The sequence below is a fragment of the Larimichthys crocea genome, chromosome XVI, assembly GCF_000972845.2.
Source record: "Larimichthys crocea isolate SSNF chromosome XVI, L_crocea_2.0, whole genome shotgun sequence".
Lineage (NCBI taxonomy): Eukaryota > Metazoa > Chordata > Actinopteri > Sciaenidae > Larimichthys > Larimichthys crocea.
The window spans coordinates 10,754,491-10,779,507 of record NC_040026.1 but is presented as its reverse complement, the minus strand read 5'-3'; the positions used below and the strand labels follow the sequence as shown (position 1 = coordinate 10,779,507).

Below are 25,017 nucleotides of genomic sequence, written 5' to 3'. Positions count from 1 at the left end.
CCCTGCTGGATGCCACAGCTCCCAACACCTGCTGCCGCGGTAACAGCCAATAGGAGTGAAGGAAGAGCTTCCTGCTTCATGTGGAAGAGAGACTATGAAGAGGCTGTCAGCTGGTACCGGGCACAATATGTTTTAGCTCCGCTGTTCATTCATTTCCACCTGCTGAATGAACAGCGGTGAGCGACATCTCACCTGCGCCGCTTCTCGGTTTGTGAGCCTCCTCTCCAGGTCGGTGCTGTGCTTAATTTACTATTTCTAGAGGGCTAAACCTGTAAGCCTGCACTAAAAGCAAGCCGAGGGTTGTCGATTAAGCCTAAAGCTGGTTTCGCTGTGCAGTGTACGTTTGTTTTAGTTTTTTTGTTTTTTAGCATTACAGCTCACATTTCAACCCTCTGTCATCAAACATCTGCGGCATGATAGCATTTAAAGCTCATCTGCTAATGCTAATCTGCAGCTACACCTTGTCACAAACACACAAACACACACACTGCTGTTAATTTCACTCAAGCGTCGGTGTGTGGTTATTTTCAGGGCGTATGTGTATGCATATGTTTAATTTATGGTAAAATACGGGCTGAGTGTTGAAGGATACGCCTTTCAGCAGCAGCAGCATCCCTTCTTGTTACGCAGCGTTGTATAATGGAGACCACTTTAGCAACCGTGGCATTGTTTATTGTGTTAACTCACGTCATTGTTCACATTATTTCACCTTCGTCACGTATGTTTTTAGATGTTGTGATGGCATAGTGCCGGGGGATGTGGAGTATGTAGGTCAGTACCTCCCACGGAAAGTGGTGTAAACAAACTAACAAACAAAGTGGGCATGGATCAGTGCCACCTTAACACATGACCCTGACTCTGAGGCCTTTTTCTCAGGAGACATTTTGACATGTCATGTTTCTTTCCGCCCATGCTATGAGCTAAAATAAATAAATAAATAGATCTGCTACATAAGGTCAAATTCAGACAACAGCTTGTACTGTCTTCCAAATCATCCCTGGCTTGCAGGAAGTTATTGTTTATTGTTCTTCTCTCCACCTGTTACATTGAATATTTGGGTAACGCTTTGTTATTTCATGGCAGAATCAAATAATTGCCATTGCTTTAAATGAATTTCTCTCGCCTTGTAAATGTATTCTGTGCTCTCTGTCAGCTCCTTTCCATCCCTGCTGCTGGGTCTATTATTATATTCCAATAAACTGTGTGCAAACAAGCATCTATAAAAATTCTGAACTTAATTGACTTTCAAAGCAAGATCACAAAGTTTTTCAAAGATACCATTTGGATACGTGTACCAATTGGTTCACATGACCACCTGAATGCTTCAATCTGACACTCTGTAATGACGCTGCTGTAAATAATAGTGTTGCAACTTGTGAATATTGTCTCTAGTGATGTCCTGAAACTAACAGATATTGTCAATATGTAACTGTAAAGCCACATTATCTACATTCATCACCTTCTGTTCCCCCAGGTTCCAGGTGCAACCATGCCCGTCTCCCTGCTATGGGCGGTGGATGTGTACGGGCGGGTCTACAGCCTGTCCACGGCCGGGCAGCAGTGGGAGCAGTGTCATGACACCCAGATGGAGTTTAAGCGGGTGGCTGCAGCTCAGCAGTGCTGCTGGGGCATCGCCTGTGACAACAACATCTACCTGAATGTCCACGCCTCTGACCTGCCGGTCCGCTATCAGGAAGAGACCTACGAGAATCAAGTAGGGTGTCATTGTTTGAGTTTGCTCCAGGAAAATTAGATGATTATACAAGTCAAAGAAAAAACCCTTTATATTTTTCTGTGACTGTCCTTTATTTCCTACGTAAAATCGGAATTGTGGAGTTACCCTTGACTTGTGTTACGCGAATATGTAACTTTCTCTATGTGCAACATCCTCATACAGTGGTGAGACACTTCCTCTGTTGCTAACTTGAGCTCACTGTCAGCTGCGTGCCTTAACAAGCACATGTTCAACCAGTTTTTAAGCAGAACTCCAGATACAGTGAAAGGATACTGTACGTGGAACTCAAATGATTCATTCGTCTGTGAAATAATTTGATATGAATGTTTTGGACCAACAGTTTGTTTTCCACACAGCTGTGAGAGGTCATGTGCATTAGGTCAATACTTTGTGACTTCCTCTGCAGGGTACATGTCATCAAAAGTGTCCATTGGTTGTAACTTTATCGAACACAGTAAAATTGTGAGGCAAGTTGTTTGGGTTGGATTATGGGGGAAACCAGGTTACTCTTACTTTGTTTGTTTTGACCTTGTGTGCGCTCTAACACACCGTCGTTCTGTCAGCGATGGAATCCTGTCGATGGTTTCTCGGAGCGTTTGTTACCAAGCGATCGCTGGCAGTGGAGTGACGTCACGGGTCTGCAACATCAACCTATGGACAGCTTCCAGCTGCCTTCCCGCAGCTGGGAGTGGGAGGGCGACTGGTACGCGGATGAAAATTTTGAGGGAGAGCCCACAGAGAAAGCGGTGAGTGTCCAGTGATTGTTTTGTTTGCATCTTCCTCATTGAGCACCAGTCTTGTCTCCTTGTTTCAGTGATTGAGCTGTTTGTATCTGCAGGGATGGAGCTATGCCATTGACTTCCCCGCCACCTACACCAAAGACAAGAAGTGGAACTCCTGTGTCCGTCGCAGGCGATGGCTCCGCTACAGGAGGTACAAAGCCATGGACACCTGGGCTAAGGTAGGTGCTATACTGTGCGTACACATGTGTGTGTTTGAACTATTCACTTTGTTCACTGGCATCTCTCTTCCTGTGTGTGCCGACAGATCCCCTCACAGCAGTCATCTCTACCAGATCCCTTCAGCGACATCAGCTGTGGAGGTTGGGAGATCAATGAGGAACCCAGGGGCCGGCTGTCACTGTGGGCTGTGTCTCTGCAGGGCAAGGTACACACACACACACAACATCCACCTTAGCCTAAGGTATCCCTGGCAATGTCGTTAAAGTCTTTATTAGCTTATTATTTGCACAAATTAAGTCAGTGATCGTGTGGGAAAATAGTATTTTACTGTCCTGTCATGCATACTGTGTAACATTTTCCGGTACCATAAGAGTAATAATCGTCAATCAATTACATACGTAATACATCATGGTTGATAAGGGCAAAGTGTTTATATAACCTTTGCTGACAGGCAGCTTACAAAACCTGTCATGCTTTGTAAAATGGAAGGTTTTATTAATATATCTGTTGTGCCCTTTTTAAACTTGTTGACACTCACAGTTGTATTGGCATTGCATGATTCAGATCACTGACCGTCATGCTAGATGATCTAACTCTCCTTTTCTCTCCATGCAGGTCTGGTTCAGAGAGGGAATCTACCACCACAATCCTGAGGGCTGTTTGTGGGAGGAGGTGCCTCTCCCTGGGGAGGTGGTCCAAATCAGCTGTGGCCCAGGGGATCTGGTCTGGGCGGTGCTGTGGGAGGGGCAGCTCATTGTCAGGGAAGGCGTCGGCCGAGACTGCCCCAAAGGTACCCTGTGTCACTTGTGTGACAAGGATGTTGTTTGTGTCTATGTTAGTGTTTATTGATGATAACATTTTCTGTTTGTCAGGTACCTCCTGGACGGTGGTGGACTCGCCCAGTCCTGGGGTGGGAGCCATACATGTAGCTGTGGGGAACAACGTTGTTTGGGCTTTGACCAAAGACAACAAAGTAAGAAAATTCAGTACAGAACATTATGAAAGACACAAAAAGTCAAATCTCTACCAGCTAAAACAGCCATTGTAAATGTGCACTTGTGTTTATTTCAATACCCTTATCCAATATCTTACTTTCACTTGCATATTATTATACATTAAATCTATATTTTAAATACCTTTTACATAACTGTATGTATAAAGATTTACTCCATAGCTAATACACAATATGTCATAAGCAATATAAGATAAGACAATATTCAGTATCTGCTAGATTTACACTGTCCAGATTATTACCAGGTATTATCGGATATATTTAGAAAATGGTTTCAAGTTTTTGACCTTTATGCTGTATTGTTTGGTGCAATATCCTATATTAGGATTAATGAAGTGCTCCATATATCTGAAATGAAAATTGAAAATTTGAATATTATGGCAAGAGTTCACATTCATTTTAGATGTAACAATTTATTTTGGCTTCACTGAACAACTATGATACAAGTGAATTCTCTCTATAATACAGCAGCTCTGCAGTAAAAAAAAAAAAATGCTTTGCCAAAAAAGGTAAACTGGATTAGCAAAGAGGAACAGACTACTCGGTAAATCTGTATTTAAAAATAGTGTTTAAGCAGATGTTTGTTGTGCTAAAGAACATTTTCCTCCTCCCTCTCCTGCTCTGCCAGGTGTGGTTCAGACGCGGTGTGAACTCCCACAACCCCTGCGGCTCCGGCTGGCTCAACATGGTGGGTGAAATGATCATGGTCAACGTAGGACTCAACGACCAGGTGAGTTTCTGTCGCATAATGTCACATCCCGCCTAAAGCTGTTTAGAAAGTAACACGTCAAGTACCTTCCCCTCTCTTGCTGGTTTACTTTTATTGTGAAGTAATGGGATGTGGACACATTTAAGTCACCCCGCTGCTGCTGGTTTTGTGCGTGTAGGTGTTTGCTATCAGCTGCGAGGATCGGGCAGTGTACTTCCGACAAGGTGTGACCTCCAGTGAACTGAGTGGGAAAACCTGGAAGGCCATCACCGTCCCCAGAGACAGAGACCGATCCCACTCCAGTGCAAGCACAAACAGCCTGCAGAGGTGGATAGACCTCAGTGAACACACACACACTTAGACACACACACGGATAAAGACAGATTTCAGTCAACATTTTAGGGAGTGGGCTGCTGACAGTAGCCATTTATAATCACTGAAAGATGCAGGAAGCAGTTCTAATAGATTTTAGGCTTTCCAGTGCAGGCCAAAAATGTTTGGACGCTGTGCAAAATCTAAATATAATTGATAAATAAATTCAGAATTAATGTATAGTTTGAACATTAAATTAATTATCTCTATGGGATTCAATCAAATATAGATTAAAAAGTATTTGCAAATCCTGTTTTCGTTTATGTTTTACACGTCTCCCAACTTTTTTGAAAAAAAAATGTTTGCTGGGAAAACAAATAAATGAATTCAGTTCCTCTTTCTGTCGTGTCATTTCACAGCGCTGGATGCTACTTCTGCGGTGAGGTGCGCGCTCAGTCCGTAGTGAGTGATGTGGAGTCAGACACAGAGAAAGTATCTACAGATGGAGCCAGCTGCCTCGTCGCCTTCACCTCTCCAGAGTCCTTTGCTGATGCCCCCGCAGACCTCTCTGACCAACCCGACGAGACCCCCAAACCCCGTATCCCCAAAGTCACCAGCGACAGCTTCATCTCTGAACTCGTCTCTGACCGAGGACCAGGAAAAACCGCAGCAGGATCTGCCACTCCAGCTGTTCTGGAGGAAGAGACCTGCATCTCTGCAGAAGGAGACTCCTGTGCTGGTGTAGCTCTGTCCCCCAGCCAGTCTGGAGGTCCTCTTGACCCCCAGTGGAGTAACGTGGATCTGGAAGAGGCTCAGGCACAGACTGGAGCAGTGCTGGACACAGCTGAAACCAGCAGCTTGTCATCAGTGGCCACATATACTCTGGCCATTGAGGACCAGTATGTGGTAGATGAGCACCCTCTGTGGGCGTGGGTCAGTGGAGGAGGCTGCTCTGTGGACAGTCACTCCCAACTCAGCTGGTTCAACTGCTCTTTGAACACTTCATGTGAGTTAAATGAGCTGTTAGACTTACATTTCAAATACAACCCATGTATGAAGTAGTGCAACATAATAATTCAACAACATCTGAGTCCCAGAACACATAATAAGTTGTTAATGTTTCTCTGTCTGTCCTCCCAGCTTTGATCCAGTCAGTCCAGTCCATGAGTCTGTCCGTCACCCCGGCTCAGACGGCAGCCTGGCGGAAACAAATCTTTGAGCAACTCAGTGAGAGGACCAGAAGAGAAATTGATAATTTCAGACATTTTGAACAAGCCATAGAGCAGGTACAAGCAGGACAGAAACACCTTTTTTATGCTTGAACTTCAGGATATTTGTTTTCGTCTGTTTACTGTATTTCTCTGTCTCTTTTTTACCTCCCACTTTTATTTATCATTAATTAATTCACTCCTCTGTCTGGTCACTTACTCCCACACAGTCTGTGTGGGTGAAGAAGGGAACCATGCAGTGGTGGAGAGACTGGAAGCCACACAAGTGGATAGATGTTCATTTTGCCCTGGAGCAGTTCTCTGGACCGGAGGGTAACAAGGATGGCATCCTTTTCATCTATTACAACTTTTGTGAGGAGAAGAAGGTGAGCGAGTGTGTGGATTAGACTTTTTGTATGACTTTGTGAGAGAAACAATTCTTTTTTTTTTAAAAGGTCAGAGTGGAAACCTCTGGCAATGGAATGAGTCACTGAAATGAATCAGTACTGCTGTTCCTTTCTCGCGCTGACTACTGCCTTTTTCTTCTTATTCCTTCCTCTTTTACTTTGTGTTTACTTTCTATCTGATTTTTCCTCTCCCGTCACTCTCTCCAGTACCTACACGCCTTCGTCAACGAGGTCACCATCCTGGTTCCTGTGCTAAGTGACTCCAAACACACTTTTGCCATCTACACTCCTGAGCGTACCAAACAGAGGTGGCCAATCAGATTAGCAGCAGCCACAGAGCTGGAGATGCATGACTGGGTATGTACGGATACGACACAGCATTTTTTAAAGAAAACCCTTTTTATTCCCATAGTCTACTGTGGCATATGCTAAGATGCGTATTACACAAATAATAATAATTTCTGTGATTTCACAGTGTGTGCTTGCACCAAAAATCAATTACAGACCTTCAGCAGGCATAAACCATGATGAATCAATGCCACATAATAAATTTGTGCTTCCATGTGCAAAAGCAGACAATTTATTTGCCTTTTGGACTTCACAGATTCCCCCTGGAATAAATTTAGTCGTAGAAATATCTGCAGGCATCTCCAAATGCACTATATCAATCTTTCAGGTGTTCTAGATGCCTGTATGATGTGCACACACTTGTCGTTCCTTTTTTATTGCTTTATGTCTGTCTCTTCTAATCACTTCTCATTCGTCTCTCCCTCCCCTCTCAACCCAATCTGTCTGTGTACACCTCCCTCCTGGTCTCAAGCTGGCGTTGTTGAGCATGTCGTGCTGCGACTCCAGGGGAATCCATGGTCCTCCCTCTAAACAGGCCATCTGGTCAATCACCTGCAAAGGGGACATCTTTGTCAGTGAGCCCTCTCCCAGTCTGGAGGCCATGCCTTACCCCACACCATGTGACCAGATGTAAGAATAACCCAGGTGTCACTTGTGTGCGGGAGAAAATATATGAGTTCTGATCAATTAGGCCGTAAAGAAATCCAAGATGTGTTTTTTTTTTGTTTTTTTTTCCTTTGTGCAGGTTCTGGCGGCAGGTTGGAGGTCACCTACGCATGGTGGAGTGTAACAGTGTTGGCATAGTATGGGGGATCGGCTACGACCACACTGCCTGGGTCTACACAGGGGGCTATGGTGGAGGCTTCTTCCAGGGACTGGCCAGCAGCACAGATAACATTTACACACAGTCAGATGTCAAGAGTGTCTACATCTACGAGAACCAGAGGTGGAACCCCGTCACGGGCTACACCAACAGGTAGAGTAATCGCTCCAGACAATGCCAACATTGAAGTTAAAGAGGGAAGTTTGTACTTTCACAGCTGGCATCTATGAAATATATCTGCCTTGTTTTTGTCAAACTAGAGCTAAAATATTCGATTTCTTTTGTAGGATAATTGCAACACAGAACTTTCCGAGCTCAAATGGCTGACTGTCACATGTTTGAATTGGATTTTCACATTTAAGAACTGTGATAAAACTGCACATTTCTGTTTTTACTATTTACACAATGTGACAAATATTATAAAAAATATATAAAAAATGCCACCTGTCACTGCAGTTCGATGAGATTCCAAGAGTTGTTACATTTAATTTTTCTCTCCAAAACATCTGAGTCTTTGCCATAACACTGTAATGTGACAAACGAATGCAAATATTTCTACTACAGCTGAAGTATGTGTTGTTGTGTGAAGTCAGTCGTGACTCATGTGAAACTTGTCTATGGGTTTATTCTAGAGGGCTACCCACAGACCGCTACATGTGGAGTGACGCTTCCGGACTACAAGAGTGTTCAAAAACAAATACGAAACCTCCATCCCCCCAGTGGACATGGGTAAGTACAGCAGCAACATACACACACAGCTGGGAAATGTCATATGGTGATTTGAAACCAGTCCTGTGGTACACACATTAACCACAATCTTTGCATTCTGACCATTCGTTGGAAAACTATAAATAGGTTGGTCTTGAATTATCACAGACATGAAAACACAGATGTGTTGACAGGGTTTCACTTCCCATGTTTGCTCTTTTTAGGTGTCTGACTGGGCTATCGACTACAGCGTCTCCGGGGGGACAGACAGAGAAGGCTGGCAATACGCAGCTGATTTTCCAGCGTGGGTTTTCCTTCCAAAACCACCTGCTGTGTCATTTGGTTCAAACTCAGCTGCCCCTCATTAATTTATTTATACTTTCCTGTAATTCTTCCTTTCTCTTCCCCATCTGTCCATTCAGGTCATATCATGGCTATAAAACGATGAAGGACTTTGTGCGTCGCAGGCGATGGGCCAGGTACTATAAAGAGCAACACTGGCATATTTAGTGTCTCCATTATATTTGTTCACCAGGTACACAGCGGTCAGAGAGTGCACTTGACATTTGCAGTTTTGATTGTTTGAATAGCTTTTTAAAAAGTCAGTGCAGACTTGGCAGAGGAGACTCAGAATAAAGGTCTGACAGGAGGTAATCTTTAGTCAGTGTGGGGAAAATAAATACAAATCTAAATATGTTCTTCGTACATATAACACAGAGTTATTCAGATGAGAATGATTACTCTTTTTTTCGCTCTTTGAAACTTGTTTCATATAAACAATACCAAATGTAATTTAAGAAACTATGAGCCAAAAGACACTAATTCAACTCAAAGACCAATGGATCAGAACATTTGACATTGGAAATTTGTTAAGTGTTTTACTGTGAGAACCTCCAGCACTCATGCACCAACGTCACTGGTAATATCTAATGTTTAACTGTGATCGAGTGTGGAAACCAGTAATGTAGGAACACATAAAATGAGACTTGTGTCCACAGATCTATTGTCCCAGTGCAGCTGCTGGTTCTCATGCACCAGCAGCATCTTTACCTGCAGATGTTACATTATGTCTTTCCTCCCTCACAGGAAGTGTAAATTGACCACCACAGGACCATGGCAAGAAATCCCACCCATACCACTGAGTGACGTGACCATCCTGCCGTGTGCGGCTCAGAGCAACGTGGACGTGGTTCCTCTGTGGGCCATCAGCAACAAAGGCGACGTGCTCTGCCGACTGGGCGTCACCACACTGACACCTGCCGTGAGTCACATTTAACTGTACGCATAGACAGCTTGTGGATAGATTGGTGAGTCACCTATTAAACATTTTAATGTTCTCATTGCAACTGTGCGCACAACAGTGCCACATGGTCATCACTTGTTTTGGACAAGATTGCACACACTGCATGGACAGACGAGGTCAGAGGTTACACACACTTAGGCTGTATGTTTTAACCATCACACATTTCACGTGTATGAAAGAAGTATTTTTTTCCAACAATTGTTTACAGATAGATTATTACTCATAATTTACTATGTTACAATTTCAGTGGGTCTGAAGTTTGCATACACAGCTGACTGTGCCTTTTTATAGCATGGAAAATTCCTGAAAATTATGTCATGGCTTTAGGCTTTAAGATACTGATAATTTACATGATTTGAGTCAGTTGAAGGTGTACCTGTGGATGTATTTTAAGGCCTAACATCAAACCCAGTGCCAAATCAATCAGATATCAGACTTCAGAAAAAAATTGTGGACCTCATTAAGTCTGGTTCATCCTTCGAGAGTAATTTCACTCGGAGGTATCACTGTAATTGCGATGTACAAATTATAGTATGTAAGTATAAACACCATGAGACCATGCAATCACGCAAAAAGGACCTTGTTAAGATGCCGGATGAAACGGGTACAAAAGTATCTACAAACGATTTGAACTGTATGCTACGATGCTTCCAGCGTAGCTGCAACAACCACCGGTACTTTGCAGGTGTTTGTTCTAAGATCATCTTGTTGGTCTCTCAGGGATCCTCATGGCTCCATGTGGGAACTGACCAACCTTTCAAATCCATCTCCATCGGGGCTGCCAGCCAAGTTTGGGCCATCGCCAAGGACGGTTCTGCCTTTTACAGGGGGTCTGTCTCTTCACAGAGTCCAGCAGGTCAGTGGGAGGAACTGTGATATTGCCACTGCTGCTGCAAACACAGCTGCTCTTCACTTACAGTATTATGTATTTTGTCTCACTCTGCAGGAGACTCTTGGTACCACATCCCCTCCCCATCAAAACAGAAACTGAAGCAAGTGTCTGTTGGGAGGACATCATTGTACGCTGTAGATGAAAATGGTAAAGCAAGTATTTATATCTTACATCTGTGCAAACATTTATTTTAGATAAATAGATACTTGATATACGTGGTATTTATGTATCTTGGTAGGCAAATTCTTATCATGTGTCTGATGTGGCTATTTCCTGTCCAGGTAACCTGTGGTACCGGCAGGGTCAAACCCCCAGGTACCCTCAGGGCTCCTCCTGGGAACACATCTCTAATAATGTACGCAAGGTCTCCGTAGGGCCTCTGGACCAGGTCAGTACCAGGATAGATACCAGATACCAGATTATATATGTTTTTAAAAAATCCTTGAATGTTTGGTGGACGATTGTGTCGTTTTATTTTCGTTGTTGGGGTGTAGGTGTGGATCATAGCGGACAAGGTGCAGGGTAGCCACAGTCTGAGTTGTGGAACGGTGTGCCATCGACTCGGAGTCCAACCTATGGAGCCAAAAGGACAGTCGTGGGACTACGGCATTGGGGTGAGTCACCAAAGAAACCAAACTGTATGACTGTGTGTTGTCATCTGTATGTCTTGACTTAAAAAGCCTATATAAGGATAATTTTCCTCAAAAAAAAAGGCAATTTGATATTTTTTGTGCTTAAAGCCAGATAGTAAACAGGTTTACTTGCCTAATTCTCCTCATTCTGTCTTCCTGTCTTTTAGGGTGGATGGGACCACATCACAGTGAGGGGGAACTCCATTGAGCCACTGCGGGTCCATCTTTCCCCTCAAACAGACCCGTCTACCCAAGTGTCTCGGAGTCCCCTCCCTGTCAGGAACACAGAGTTTAACAGCAATGCTGTGGGAAGTTAGACACACGTAAACAAAGTAAGGCGCACACATGCCGTGCAGATACAGAGCCATCCTGAACCGTTTTACCTTTGTGGTAAATCTTTGTACATAATTCAGGTTCAAACTCTAGAAGACAACCTCTACGAGTGCACACTAACAGACAGTTAGTTTTTGGACATTCAGAACAATCTTCCAATGCTGAGCTGAATCTGTTTCCTTCTCTCTGAAGACGACCTTTAGTCTTTTGACCTTAATGTTCATTTTACTTAATTTCCACTGTGTTGGTATTTCTGTCTTCTGTTTCATTTTTTTTTTTGCCACTGATGACATTGAGCTCCGGTCTTAATGCATTTTTTATTATTTATTCATCAAGATGTGATGTTTCTTTTGGGTTCTGTGTATCACACGATGGTGAGGATGGAAGGGATGTTTTTTGTTTTTTTTTAGAAGATATTTTATGTTTGTCTGTTTTTTTTAAAGGGAAACAATGCTGTATTAGAATTTCCAGCTGCTTAGCTGCCAAATTGTCAACTCCAGTGCTCAATTGCGTACAATGATTATGTTTAACCTTATCCTGCAGGCAACAGGTTAACACGTTTCAACAGAGTGAAGCCGGATGACGCTGGAAATAGAAGAACATGGATAACTGGAAAGAGACGATGTTGTCCAGACTTTAAAAAAGTGTCCTCAAATTAGATGTCATCTGTTGGTTTCTAATTTTGTAGGTTTCTGAAAGAACTTCTTGAAACTTAAATTTGGTTTTATTTCGTGCAAAAATCCAGCAAATTGTTTGGAGCCAGAAAATCAAATTTAGAGTAATGTGGTGAAACCTGTGTGAAGTTTGGATGGGCGAGGAGCAACCTGAGTGTGAAAGGCTGAAAATCCAAAACAAGTCTGTAACGCTTCGTGAAAAAAATGTGACTTTTTTTTTTAGGTAATTTAGAGGCTTTTCCATTGCCTTTAATACAGTCAAAGTGTTTTTCAGTGTCAGCAACTGTTAACAAGACCTGCACTGGTTCATTTGTCTGTGGTGGTTGCTGCTTGCCTTGTACAAACATCTGTGCAATGTTTTTATAAAGGTTTTAATGTTGTTTTCTAACAAAACGGTATCATTGTCATTGTCATGTGACGTAAATGAAAGAAAAGTCTGTATTACTTGCAAAAAGTCTTGTGGTTGAAATGCTGAAAAATACTGAACCTTCCTCTTTCTCAGGAGAATGCTTGCATTTGCACGCTGCCTACTCCCTTTGGACTGATAGTAGAAACACTAAGCAGTGACAGAAAAACATTTAAAAAAAACACTATATTTTTGTTAGAAATCTGTAAGATATTAGTATTATGCAGTAGGTATAGTCGTAATATATTAAGATGGAGTCGTGTTTGTATATTTGACAAAGAAAAACTGATCAAAGTAGTTTTCCATTAAGAAATATTCATGAACCACACACTGATGAATTTACATCCGTTCAGTTATTAATTTCTGTGAGCTGAAAAACCACCATTTCATAATGTACTGTCTAAACATGACGCAGCATTTGGAAATGTTGAAAGTGTACAGATGTCTGCGTGTATTATCTGTGAACTAATGCCACGCTGTGTCACATCAGTGCTTTTGACATTGTGGAGTACATTTCTGTGTTGTGCATGGTCAAAATAAGTCCTCCTTGTCAATAAATAAACATATTTATTGATAAAAACTCCTCAGATAGTTTTACGTCTCTTCTTGTTAACTGCCTCGAGACACAAATACTCAAAAAACACACACTTTAAACATCATCTGGGCCTCTCAGCTCTGGGCGCACTGTAAAAAGACAAGTAAATCGTGTTCTCAGCTTGCTGGTAGATTATCCTGATGCGTAAATGAGCAAACACACTCTCTAAATTTAACATTTCAATTTTAAGGCCTGCCTTTATTTTATTTTTTTTTCTTCTTTTTTTTTTCCAGGATGTGACAGTTAAGACTGGAGGCTATGCTGAGCAGGTTTCTCAACAGAAAACACACAATAAGATCACATGATAACAAAAAAAAGAGAACAAGTTCTTCATAACATAGCTCATAACATAGAAGATGAGAAATAAGACAGAGTGGCTCAAAGATTAGCTGTTATTTTCTGAGCATAACAACAAATTTCACTCTTTATAACCACAATCCATCTGCTTTTCACTGTCCAGTCTGCAGTCTTTGTGTCTGGTTCTCAAATCATTCCACAACACCACTTCTGACAAGATCCCAGAGCAGTGGACCTGTAGGAACTGGATATCATTTAAGATTTGGCCCCTGAAAGTCTACGTGTGCCTTTGAATGGAGCATCCTGGTGGTTCTCCTGGTTTTGAAACCACCTTGCAGCCACCGTTAGCTCCTCTGGCCTAAGCTGTGCACGTGGGTGAGGTACTGAGTGAGATCTTCCTCCCCGTCCTCCTCCAGGTGCTGTTGGTAACACTGGAGCAGCTTGGCAGCGTTGGCCTCTGATGGGACCTCACCAGAAGGCAGGCAGGCCCCTGACATGTCCAGGATGATGGTGGTTAAGGATTTGATGTAATTCTTTGCCAGGGTCAGTGTCTCAATCTTGGAAAGCTTCTTGTCAGTCTTGACGTGCGGGATGGCCTCACGCAATGCTTGGAAGGCGTTGTTGAGCTTGTGCATGCGCTGGCGTTCCCGTTCATTGCTCTCAAGCCGCCGGACACTGCGTTCCTTGCTGGAGCCGTATTGTCTGCGCCTCCGGCCTCCACCAACTCCTCCTTGACGCTTTCCATCTCCACCTCTCAGTGACCCCCTCCAGGAGCCACCAATCCGGACCGAGGCCTCTGAGCCTTCCTGCTCACTGGAGCCTGGCTCTAGTTCTGTGTCTGGTTCAAGGTCTGGTTCAGGGTCAGACCAGGTCCTCCTGGACGCTTTCACAGCCTTCCCTTTGGACTTCATCCTGCCGCCTCCTTCACCTCACTCTCTCTCTATCTGACAGTGTAGCTTGAACGGGCCTGAGAGAAAAAACAGGAATGTTAGAGAAAGGAAGAAAAAGCCAAACCTTTCAAAAATACATGAAAGTGGCATTTAAAAGTATTCTCCTAAAGTCCTCTCCCAGTCAGCCAGTAATAAGCCTCTCTCCAATTCAAGCAGCCTTGCATCCTGTTGTATCTAATCAGCCTGTTGCAGTGTGAAAACTCCATGATGTTGGTCTGTTAATCTATGCCTCTCTTATCCCCACGGTGCTGCGATAATATTCATTTCAAGGTTACACTCACAAAAACAGACCAGAGACCAGCCAGCAGCACTCTGACAATTCACCTCCAGTGCTCTTTAACTACATCTGAACAAGTAGTTAAGTTTGCCTTAAAATGCACAACTGTGTCAGTATGTTGAAATGTGTTCACAAAATGCTTCAGTTGTGGATTTACACATGGTGGGTTCACAACTGTTACTTAATCCAAATTATCAAATATGCTAATGAGCTCAAACTGCTCAAATTTAAAAGATAAGTCTGTTTTACATAGATTAGTGCACACAATGAAAAGATGACTTGTGTCTCCAGAGTATTTCTCCATCCCTCTTTTATTTTCCTAACCCAAGTTTAATCACCCCAACGGTACTGATATGAGATAAACAGGCACAAGTCAGCTTCAAATAGAGTAAATTATACACACACACACAGCCACTATCAAATCGAATTAAACAAGACATGATCAAAATATATATATATTTAAAAAACTTACCTCGGAAGTTAATATAACTTTCCTCCTCCTAAGTGTTTACAGAAAAGTCCTCACAATGCAGCCGGTCATTGAAAGCACCATCATGAAAAGAAGTTGCACAGTGAGAGCAGCAGAGCGTCAGTGAGAGCGCCTCACACACACACACACACACACACACACACACACATTCAGATAACTGTCACATGTGGGCTACCTGGAGCTGACTGATGTACACGTAGCGCTGCTCAGCCAATCAGAGAGCCAGCACACTCCCTCCAGCTCTGCTGCTGCTGCTGCTGTTGCACAGTGTCACAGCACTACAACAGCGATGTCGCTTTGATGTCACAGTCCTGATGAGGTTTGTGCAATTCTAGGTTGTGTCCAATAGAAATTACATTAAAAAAAACAAAACACTGATAGAACTTAGAGGTGGAGCAAGCATTAAAATATAAAAGTTGTCATGCATTGTGCAGTACATTCATGTTGTAGTTAGTCAAGGTAGAGACTGGTGCGTGCTTGTGTGTGTGATTAAATGTAAACATGAGTACGTATTATATTTTACAGTGCGTGTATGTGGGTGTGTGTTGGTATTGTATGTTACTTTGTTTGTTTAGGTGGTTATTTGAGAATTTGTTTGATATTTCTTTACATATTTGTTTTGTTTGACTGATTCACTTTTGTGGTTATGATGTGTTCATTTAAAAGTGAGTTTAGTTTGGTGGTTTGACCATACTTGAACCTCAGAGTTATGGGTGTCATCTAACTTCCATACTGGACTTTTAATTTGAAAAAAAGTATATATATATACTGTTAAGTAGTTTATCAATGCATCATGCATCATATTTTATAAAGTGTTAAAATTATTTGTGTAAAATTCAAAAAAGGACAGCTATTTAATAAGTGTTGTGATGTAATATTAGTGAAGTATAAAGTTTTTTTTTTTGCATATAATCAGCAGTAAATATTTAAACAAATGCAATGATTCAGTGTTTTCCTTTCAAATGTTCTTATTGCTCAAGTAGAAACATCATAGCATCATATTAGCACCAATAATGGTTTTACATCATGATGTTACAGTCTCCAATAAACGGCACAATAACTAACATTAATGTATGTGTGGAAAATGGAAAAGATGGTCAATATACTGCAAATATCGTATAACTTGGCTCTACCTTATACTTTAAAAGCGATATTGGCCCCATTTGTAATATGTGAAAACATGTCATTGAACCACTCTACCACAACACTAGTACATTTCCACAGTACCATATAGTATTTTATTCTTTGCTGTTCCTCAGTGAACCTTTCCTATTGTAAGTCAAATGAGCCAGTTAACTGACCCAGGGAGACTTTGATTTGGCTCCTCGTCCACTCCTTTAACTCCAAGCAGTTAACATAATTTCCATTGTGGCTTATCACCCTCCACTGCTTCATTTGAATACAGTCCTCCAGGCTACACCTGAATGTACAGAAGCAGGGTCAGGTCTCTTTTAAACTCCTTCACATTGTTTACTTCTTTTTTTTTTAAACTAGATTAACGGTTTAAAACATTATACACTGAACTGTTGTTTGACAGTCATATAGACCGATGACAGATGCCGTCAAACTACTGTAAACTGAACAAACAAGCATGGACAGAAGAAAAAAACATTTCTGAATAATCATCAACACACCCCTTCCCCGCTTGTATGTGTGACCTGCAGTGTTTCACCTTGTCTGTTTAACCTGAGGGCCCAAACACACATTGGCTGGCAGTTGGGATTATTGCCCTTTCAGAGATAGGATCGTGTCATGGCAGTGAGATACCAACTGACCATTCATTAAAGTTAAGTCATGTTTCACAGCATGTTTTATAGTGTAATCAGAAATACTCCACGGTCTCTTGAACCTTTTTCGGGAACTTTCTAGGTCGTTTCCAGACCTGTAATAGATATCTTTGTTCTTAAGCTATGAAAAACTATCTACAAATTTTTTGTTGAAAATCCAAATGTATGAATATTCACTTTGCTTCCTAATAACATGACATCAAAAACAAAGTCCTGAAACCCCCTAGCTTTAACTGTTTTAACATTCAAGTAAAAGTAGTTGTAAAATATGCTCAGAGTTCTGCTCTATCTTTTTTTTTTATTATTTGTTTATAATAGGACTTCGTTATCTGTAATCAAAGATAAGCTAACAGCAAACACGTTCCTTCTTAAATTAATTTAGATATTATAAACAAAGTTTTTATGCTAATGTAAGACTAAACGCAACAGACCTTTTTCACAGCAGTCATTTTAACATGAAATAGTGTGAATGTGAACAGCATCATTTTTCATGAGGAGGGAAGATTATGTAGATCTGTTGAAGCCACATCATAAGACTTTAGGCAGAAAGTTAACACTTGGTTGCAACTGAGTCTTCAAAATGAACAATGACCTTAAACATATTTCTAAAATAGATTGCTTTCACAGCTTTTGACATGAACCTTAATTAGTATCACTGGAAACACTTGTGTTGACTCTTTTTCATGGCTGCTGTGAAAAAGGTCTATAGAGCTAATGTTCCTCTTGTGCGTGTTTACTTCACTTTTACAATGATTTATACATTTCTGAAGCTTGTAACGAAACAAAAACATCTTCTTAAAATGTCCTCTTAAGTTAATTTAAAACTTTGTCGTCAAAACCATTTAAGCTTGGAGCCATGCTAACAAGCTAGCAGCTAGCAAGAAGTAGTGACAGTGTACCAGTGTAAATTAATGAGAGAAAATGTTCGAGTGAATATTTTTGTGTCTTCTTTTTGCCAAAATACTATTATAGTCTAATGTTATGGTAGTATTTTGCTGTTATGTTTTCTTATGAATGCTACAACTGTGCAGCATCACGTTAGCTTAGGAAGGAAAAGGTAAATAGCTTTTTAAAATCAAAAGAGACATCAGAAATACTGAGGCAGTAATAAAAAACAAACTTTATGGTAGTCTATAGTTAAAATTAGGACTTAGAGAGTCCTAATTTTATGAATGAAGTCAAATTAAGTCAATATAATTTGGCTATTAGCAACAACCAGCATCACAAATTTGTAACAATAATTTACAGGTGTGAAGCTTCCAGCTTTTAGTGGTAAACACACTGTGAGCTTTAGGTGTCCTTGAACAGCCCAAATGTCTGTGCGGTGTGTGTGTGTGTGTGTGTGTGTGTGTGTGTGTGTGTGTGTGTGTGTGTGTGAACACTAAAACTGGTCCTGCCAGGTTTCCTTTCCTCTTCAGGTACACTGTATCTAATCAACCAAACCTCGCTGATGCTGGCTCTGTGGAAACATTATCTGTTACTTTTAGTTTGTTCAGTTTCTGCCTCCATTGGCTCTAAGGCTTACATTGTTTATTTAGTCACAGCCGCTGATAAATTCAGAGCTGAATACACTTCAGTAATGAGACAAACAAACAAGGCTTCCACAAATGCTCTGTTTGAGCAAAACAAACTGTATAAACAATATATACTGCTAACCTGCTGAATACAACACTTTAAAGATACAATGGGATTTCAGACACCATGACAATTTATTCAGTTCATGTAATTTGTAACATGTGTCCATTTCACAGTTTAGGTCCAAGGACACAACCTGGCATGAAAAGCTGCTTCCAGAGAGGTTTGCAGCTGGAAAGGGACCAAGCTCTCTTACGCAACTGGATGTTTTATCACATCATAGCCAGCGACTGGCAATACCAACAACTGTGAAGGCTGAATGCACTGTCACACAGTCCTGCGTGGCTGTGATGTCATGAACGACAGGTGCTTTTAATCCATTTGGAACAGAGAGAGAGGAAAAAACAGCCATTAAAATCCCTGACTCATCATAAAAGAGGAGGGAGACGAGTTAGAGGTGAGGAGGATGAGATCTGGACGATTAGTCAGTTTTTCCATTAAGCCAAGGCTGGCTGTCTGAAAGAAAAACAAGTGTGGATGTCACTTTGGGCCATGGTGACAGTGAGATGGCCTTTGGCTGAAGGCAGACAGATGTGATAGAAAGGTTGCCACCACTGTGTCATAAAAATCAGCACCTACAACTCACTAACCCTTTATCTCACAGCTCAAGGTCTGACTCAGTGACATGAGTGAGGAACAGGCATGTTTGAGACAGAAAGAAACGCCTGGACAGAGCAGCGCAGCTTTGTGTTGGCAGGGAAAGGGTGTAGTGCTTAGATACCGAGTGTTTGACACACTGAAAATTGCAGCTCTTCTCCAAAGCTGAGAAGTCGTCTTCCCACTCCAAGCCTGTGGGCAAAAGCAACCAAACACACAGTTAGTGACAACGAAGTGTCAATAGCCTCTGGATTTAGCAAGACACACAAACATTACAGTTTGCTAACCCATTTGGTGTCCCGCCCTGATCTTGTTACACTGTCAGAGGCCTCTTAGGTTGAAGATGTTAGTGACATAATCAAATGACTTTTCCACATCGCAGGCCGTGTTTTAGTGTCAGAATATGAGCTGATCTCTATATGAATTACATTTTTGTATTTCAAAACAGGTTTTTATTCAGGAACAAATTAGCAAATCCTTTAGTCTGAGCTTTCAGCAGATGACAATATACAGACAAAAGCTGAAACCAATGTCTTCTTCGGGAGGAAGGAAATTAAAGTTATGCATTTGGTATGATTTGTAAAATTGCATACAAAATAAAGGTTGCAATAAAACCATTATTGGTAATATTACTTTGAAAATACTCGTATTTTCGTATTTTACTAAAACATATTTAAAGTATCAAAAGTTAAAAATACTCCAGTATTATACTCTCATATACTATAGCTATCACATTATTATTACTCTGATGTAATAAAGTGAATGGTGCCTTTGCCATTCCCACTTTGCGCCTCGTACGTCTGTTTCTTCACTATGTAACTCTGTGCTCCAGGTACGATCATCAAATTAACAAATCAATCAGTCAGAAGTATGTAATGTTTACAGCACTAAGTCACACACAGCCAACTATAAGACTGATTTTAGTTCAAATGGATCGTATTTTATGGAAAAAATGTTTTCTGGTTTTCCCTCCGATGTTCTCCAGCTACTTACTGCCCATCAACTCTCTGTGAGTTTCGTAATGGACAGTAAAGTAAACTGCTGCAAACTGTAGTTGCTCTTAGCTAATCTTAACTAGTGATAGTTCAGTTTGTTAGCCAGGCTGCCTAGACTGTGAGCTCGGAGCCCTGGAGGAGTGTTTATACTACAGGAGGAGGTTTTCAAGTGGGCAATGTAACCGGGGTTAGCAGCCCCGATGGATGTCACCAAACAAGAGTAAGTTTGGGTCTGACTTTTAGTTGCTGGTGAGAGCTTCGTAAATGTCAAGCTGGTCTTGTTGTTGTTGGAATAAGTATACACGATATGTACTTAATGGGATAAAATATGCAAAATCACTGATAAAGCCCTTCAAAATAGTACCACTGTCTTCTAATGTGACATCTGGCAGGTTGCAGGAATAGCTGCTCGGCTGAGATGTGCAGGGCCCAGATTGCAGCTCCGAGGTGGGACTCTCCTACAAATAGTAGCAGTGGATAGTCAGGGGAAATAGGACAGACGAAACAAAGTCTTATAGCCTTGTTTGGATGATCACTATGTATTAAATAAAACTCACTAAGCTGCAGTTAAACAGACAACAAGAGAACAGTACCTGGTTGAACAGGTAGACTATGACATCATTGTTGAAGGACACACTCTTTCTCTTTTTTACAGTCTTGCCACACCTGGATAAAAGTCCTGGAGTATTGTAGATTTGAGAGGATTTCAGAAGACTTTTAGGGTTGTGTGTGTTAAAATTGTCGCTCCTAACCAGTTCATGTTGAATCCCCTCAGAGCTGTTGGTGTTTGGACCGTGGGACCAGTGGGCAGTGGAGTTTTTCAAATCACTTAACACGCCGTTATCACTGATATGCCAGCCAGTATCCTCTATAGACGTCCTACAGGTGTAAGTGTTACCAAAAAGTTGTAGTGGTAAGTCCTCATTACAGAAAATGATAAAACTATTATGTCGATCTCTTGTAAGAGTGTCCTGCTGGGTCACAATCTTTAAATCCTTTTTGATAAAACTGAAAATGTCCTGCATGTTCAAAATAAGTCTTGTCCATGAGGCCTCCTTTTGGTTCTGGGAGGCAAAAGAAGCTAAAGACGTGAGCGTTGAATGATGCATTGCCTCCGGAAGACACCGATGCCGAGCGGGAATTGAGAAGAATGGCAGCCATGTTATTGGGCTTGATCTGCGTTCGCTGCTTCTCCATAACTGAGGGGCAGTGCTTCCTCTTTGATCAAAAATACAGAAGCAAGTGATCGGCTGCAGCTCCTCAACATCCTGGACCATCTGACCAGAGGTCATCAACAACTGGAGCTCTTCATCCCTGTATAAATAATTCACAATGATTCATATAAACTGGCAGCTTCACTTTGCCAAGTTATCGTACCCAATATCCAACAGAAATGATTACCAATACTACTAAAATATTAGTATTAAATCAGCAATTACCAAGTTAAACTGGCTATAAGACTGGTGGTTGTTTGAGTAACCTGACATCATTCAGTGCGCCTTAGGTCTTTCGATGATCCACCTCTTTGACGATTTTTAGATCAGTGGGAGGGAGAAGAGGCAGGGCAGGTGACAACATGGATAAGACGTCCATTCTTTATACTGTCAATGGTTTAAACTGAAGAAAACCTCAGTAATAGATATTAGATTTATTACTTTTTGGATCTTCAAATATCGTCTGAGTATGACAGCCTACACTGGCTATGTTTGCTGTAGGGGAGTATTATATTTAGTTTGGTCCTAGTTTGTAGGTGGCATATCAGTAGAAATAATAATCATGCCAGCAGTCAGCAGGGACGGAGCCTGTCAAGGTTGAGTTATGACATGCGATCTCTAACATTCAGTCAACCATTGAACAGGATACAACAAGCATAAAGTTTGAGCACTTTGACCAACTATGATATGTAGGCTTTGTCAAAAATATATCTCATTTTCCGCACAAACATGCATCCATTTCAGTCAGTCTGCACTGTCTATATTTAATCCACTGGATTAAGAGTTCATCCGCAGTGCACATTGCCCTTCAGTGTCTGTTAACAACAGGATGTACGAAAACTGATTTGTCAGCCGTTGTCCATTGGTTGAGACAGTGCACACACAAACTCACGCACGCATGCACACAAACACATACATTATTTGGCCACTCATTCCTGAGCCTGAATAAATATCGGAGCCCATCCATCCGCGGAGACAAAGACGCAATAGGAAACTTTCACCGCTCTGCAGTAACCAAGCAACTGTTGGATGAGTGACTCAGGAAAGGAAGAGAGGAGCTGACTCACAGCAGCTGTGACGTAAAGGATGTAAAAGGACACACACACAAACACACACTCAGCCTGTATGGTCTCGCACACATAAAAACACGAGCATACACGTATGCAGCAGGCCGTGAAGGCTGTAATCTCCCCTGTTTCAGGTAAATTAACACCTCCCTGTGTAACAGGTGCAGGACCTCAGGGGGAAGGCAGATTATAATAAGTTCTTCAAACAGCCAATAGTCAAAAAGACACCCTTAAGTTATACCACCACAAACACAGACAGACCATCAATCACAGTGATAAAAATCAAAATAACACCTTTTCTTGACTCCTTTGTCAGTCCATCTCCTTTTAGAAAGCCAATTCAAACCATCCAATGAAATTACCAACGTCGCTCCATCCCTGAAGTATTTAAACTCTGCAGAAAATGAAAAAGAGGAAACAGGGTTATCAACTGTCATGCATTGCCTCAAAATCTTGCTGCATCATGATGGTGCAAAATGTGTTGCAACACGCTTAATCTCTTCTGCATCCACCATGCATGACACTAGCATATTTCTGTACCTACCTTGCATCATGCGAGCGGCACTCATTCCCCATGGCTTTTACTGCACGACAGAAACCACAATGAGGACACGGAAAGAGGCAAGCTTAACATATGGACAGAGAGAGGTGATACAGAGAGATGCACAGAAAAAGAGAGGAGGGGGAGGGGGAATCCAGTGGGATAGAGTGAATGAATTAAAGGGGGAAATGAAATAACAGGAGTAGATCAGAGGAGGTAAGGGGGGATGAAAGAAGATGAGGAGGAGGAAGAGAAAGGATGTGAGGACAGAGGAAGGACAAAGAGCTCATATATGCAGTACTGTCCCTGGAGGCTGCTGGCCTTTCTGCAGTGCAAGATGGGGATCAATAACTTATCTGCTCTAATGTAACACAACTGCCTGAATGATTAACAGCAGAGTCGATGTCACAGTGACATTTACTGTATTTTATTTTTATTCATTTTGATCATACATTTATTATACTTAATGCAAATGTATGTGTGGTCATCTGGTTTGTTGTACATTCTCTGCCATCAGCAAGGTTATATTTGTCTTCCAGAGCCGTCTTTCATACACTGTTTGAACTAACAGGGTTTTGATAAAAGATGTTTATGCATTATGATCTGTAAAGAACTGATAGTTGACATTTATAAAGATTTGATAATTATATTTTATTGTTAATTACTCTCAGAACACAGGTGAGGTAATGCAATTATCAAAAGCTAAATTGAGGATATAGTCTATACAGTAAATTATGATATATCACTAATGTCCAGGCCCATTTGTCAGGTCTTGTGTCTGTATCATGTTTCAGAGCCACAGGCAGTAAATATATAATGATCAGTGGTTCCCAAAGTGGAAGCCAGCGAGCGTTCACCAAAGGTCCTTAAGGACATCGAACAGGGTCTTTGGTAAAATGAATAGTACGTTGCAGATTAATTAAAGTTATCAGAAATTCATATACTTTTTATATATAAATTGTTGTTACAGTAGAAACTAGTGTTATAAGTGTTATAATGTATGAATTTCTCTTTTCATTTCATCCCACTTCTGATATATTGAATATATAATAACATATTTGAACAAATCTTCAAATTAGAACTTTAAAAAACTTAAAGGCCACAATCTGTTTGTAATGCATCATTTCAGCATTAAAATTAAAGATTGAAATGGATCATTTTGCCTTTTTTAATGCAAATATGCAATGCAATGCAATTGCATACAGATAAAATGAAATATATTCTTTTATATATTGTATTTAGGGGTTAAATATTTGGGAAGCCCCTCTGTGTTTTAGTGCATGGTCTCATTATGCTCACTACATGACATGAATATTACCACCATCTAGAGGTTAAAAGCAGAATTGCAGGCAGCTTCAGCCAGCGCTGTGGCAGAGGAGTGAACTGCAGCAGAGGTCTTTATATAGTTTGTCTTTCAAGCAATGGGAATATACATTTAGCTAAGAGATATAAATAACAAATTAGTATAAAATAATATCATAATAATGAAATACTACATACTAACTATTGTTGATACTGTTTCTGCCACTGATGGAGCTTTTATACTGACAGAAACAGAAACTGTATTGATGTCACAACATTACTACTGCTAAATATATTACTACTTCTACTACTATTATCCCTGTTGCTACTGACACTTGTACTGTAGTATTATTCATGGTCATCATTATCATTATGTAACCAACATTTATTTGGACGTTCTTGCTGCTATAGTCCTCCCACTGGCAACAAAATCACTGATGCTGGAGTTCTGCTTTACACACCCAGACAGCATCAGGATGTTGTTCCCAGGAGGCAACAATGTCACCATTCAGTCCACCTCTGGTCCCCAAAAGAGAGGAAATGAAAGAAAAAATAAGGGTACTGAAGCAAAAACAATGGGAAAAGAGACATAGAGATGGACAGATGGTGTTTCCGTTCAAAATGAGGAAGGTGATTGCATTTCTCCTCTTCGCCTCATTTTACTTTCTTTTTTTTTGTTACCTTCTCCCTTTCTCCCACTTAATCCTTGTACAGTCGTCCTGTGAGGCATCCTGTCACCCGGCAACCTGCAGCCGCGGATACATATCAGGTCAGCCAGGGCACTCTGCTTACAGTACAGTGTTTCA

At 41.3% G+C, this 25,017-nt stretch overlaps 3 protein-coding genes across 3 annotated transcripts; 1 reads left to right on the top strand and 2 right to left on the bottom strand.

The window, feature by feature from the left end:
• Window positions 1-61: 61 nt before the first annotated feature.
• On the top strand, window positions 62-13,043 carry tecpr1a (tectonin beta-propeller repeat containing 1a). The gene is made up of 24 exons (XM_019272091.2): window positions 62-228; window positions 1,475-1,714; window positions 2,299-2,481; window positions 2,574-2,696; window positions 2,783-2,902; window positions 3,313-3,487; window positions 3,570-3,670; window positions 4,338-4,439; window positions 4,597-4,745; window positions 5,150-5,736; window positions 5,871-6,016; window positions 6,169-6,324; window positions 6,553-6,702; window positions 7,166-7,323; window positions 7,439-7,669; window positions 8,149-8,245; window positions 8,449-8,528; window positions 8,647-8,703; window positions 9,311-9,485; window positions 10,248-10,383; window positions 10,474-10,566; window positions 10,701-10,807; window positions 10,914-11,033; window positions 11,219-13,043. Exons 2-24 carry the CDS (start codon window positions 1,490-1,492, stop codon window positions 11,366-11,368), a joined length of 3,621 nt encoding a protein of 1,206 aa, XP_019127636.2. The 5' UTR covers window positions 62-228; window positions 1,475-1,489; the 3' UTR covers window positions 11,369-13,043.
• On the bottom strand, window positions 12,270-15,334 carry bhlha15 (basic helix-loop-helix family, member a15). The gene is made up of 2 exons (XM_010729666.3): window positions 15,056-15,334; window positions 12,270-14,323 (listed from the first exon to the last, which is right to left on the bottom strand). The coding sequence occupies exon 2, from the start codon at window positions 14,265-14,267 to the stop codon at window positions 13,701-13,703; it is 567 nt and encodes a 188-aa protein (XP_010727968.1). The 5' UTR covers window positions 14,268-14,323; window positions 15,056-15,334; the 3' UTR covers window positions 12,270-13,700.
• Window positions 15,335-15,981: 647 nt separating this feature from the next.
• On the bottom strand, window positions 15,982-23,490 carry LOC109141513 (uncharacterized). The gene is made up of 5 exons (XM_019272068.2): window positions 22,913-23,490; window positions 22,663-22,762; window positions 20,681-21,401; window positions 20,452-20,545; window positions 15,982-19,284 (listed from the first exon to the last, which is right to left on the bottom strand). Exons 1-5 carry the CDS (start codon window positions 22,935-22,937, stop codon window positions 19,094-19,096), a joined length of 1,131 nt encoding a protein of 376 aa, XP_019127613.2. The 5' UTR covers window positions 22,938-23,490; the 3' UTR covers window positions 15,982-19,093.
• Window positions 23,491-25,017: the final 1,527 nt, after the last annotated feature.

Bases quoted from the DNA above. Each gene is read 5' to 3' on its own strand.
- tecpr1a (XM_019272091.2), top strand. From the start codon at position 1,490: ATGCCCGTCTCCCTGCTATGGGCGGTGGATGTGTACGGGCGGGTCTAC. The intron at 2,482-2,573 runs GTGAGTGTCCAG...TTGTATCTGCAG, and splicing joins GAGAGCCCACAGAGAAAGCG to GGATGGAGCTATGCCATTGA. The intron at 8,529-8,646 runs GTGGGTTTTCCT...CTGTCCATTCAG, and splicing joins TACGCAGCTGATTTTCCAGC to GTCATATCATGGCTATAAAA.
- bhlha15 (XM_010729666.3), bottom strand. From the start codon at position 14,267: ATGAAGTCCAAAGGGAAGGCTGTGAAAGCGTCCAGGAGGACCTGGTCT.
- LOC109141513 (XM_019272068.2), bottom strand. From the start codon at position 22,937: ATGAGTGCCGCTCGCATGATGCAAG. The intron at 22,763-22,912 runs GTAGGTACAGAA...CATTTTCTGCAG, and splicing joins TGCCGCTCGCATGATGCAAG to AGTTTAAATACTTCAGGGAT. The intron at 21,402-22,662 runs GTGTTATTTTGA...TTATTTATACAG, and splicing joins GACAAAGGAGTCAAGAAAAG to GGATGAAGAGCTCCAGTTGT.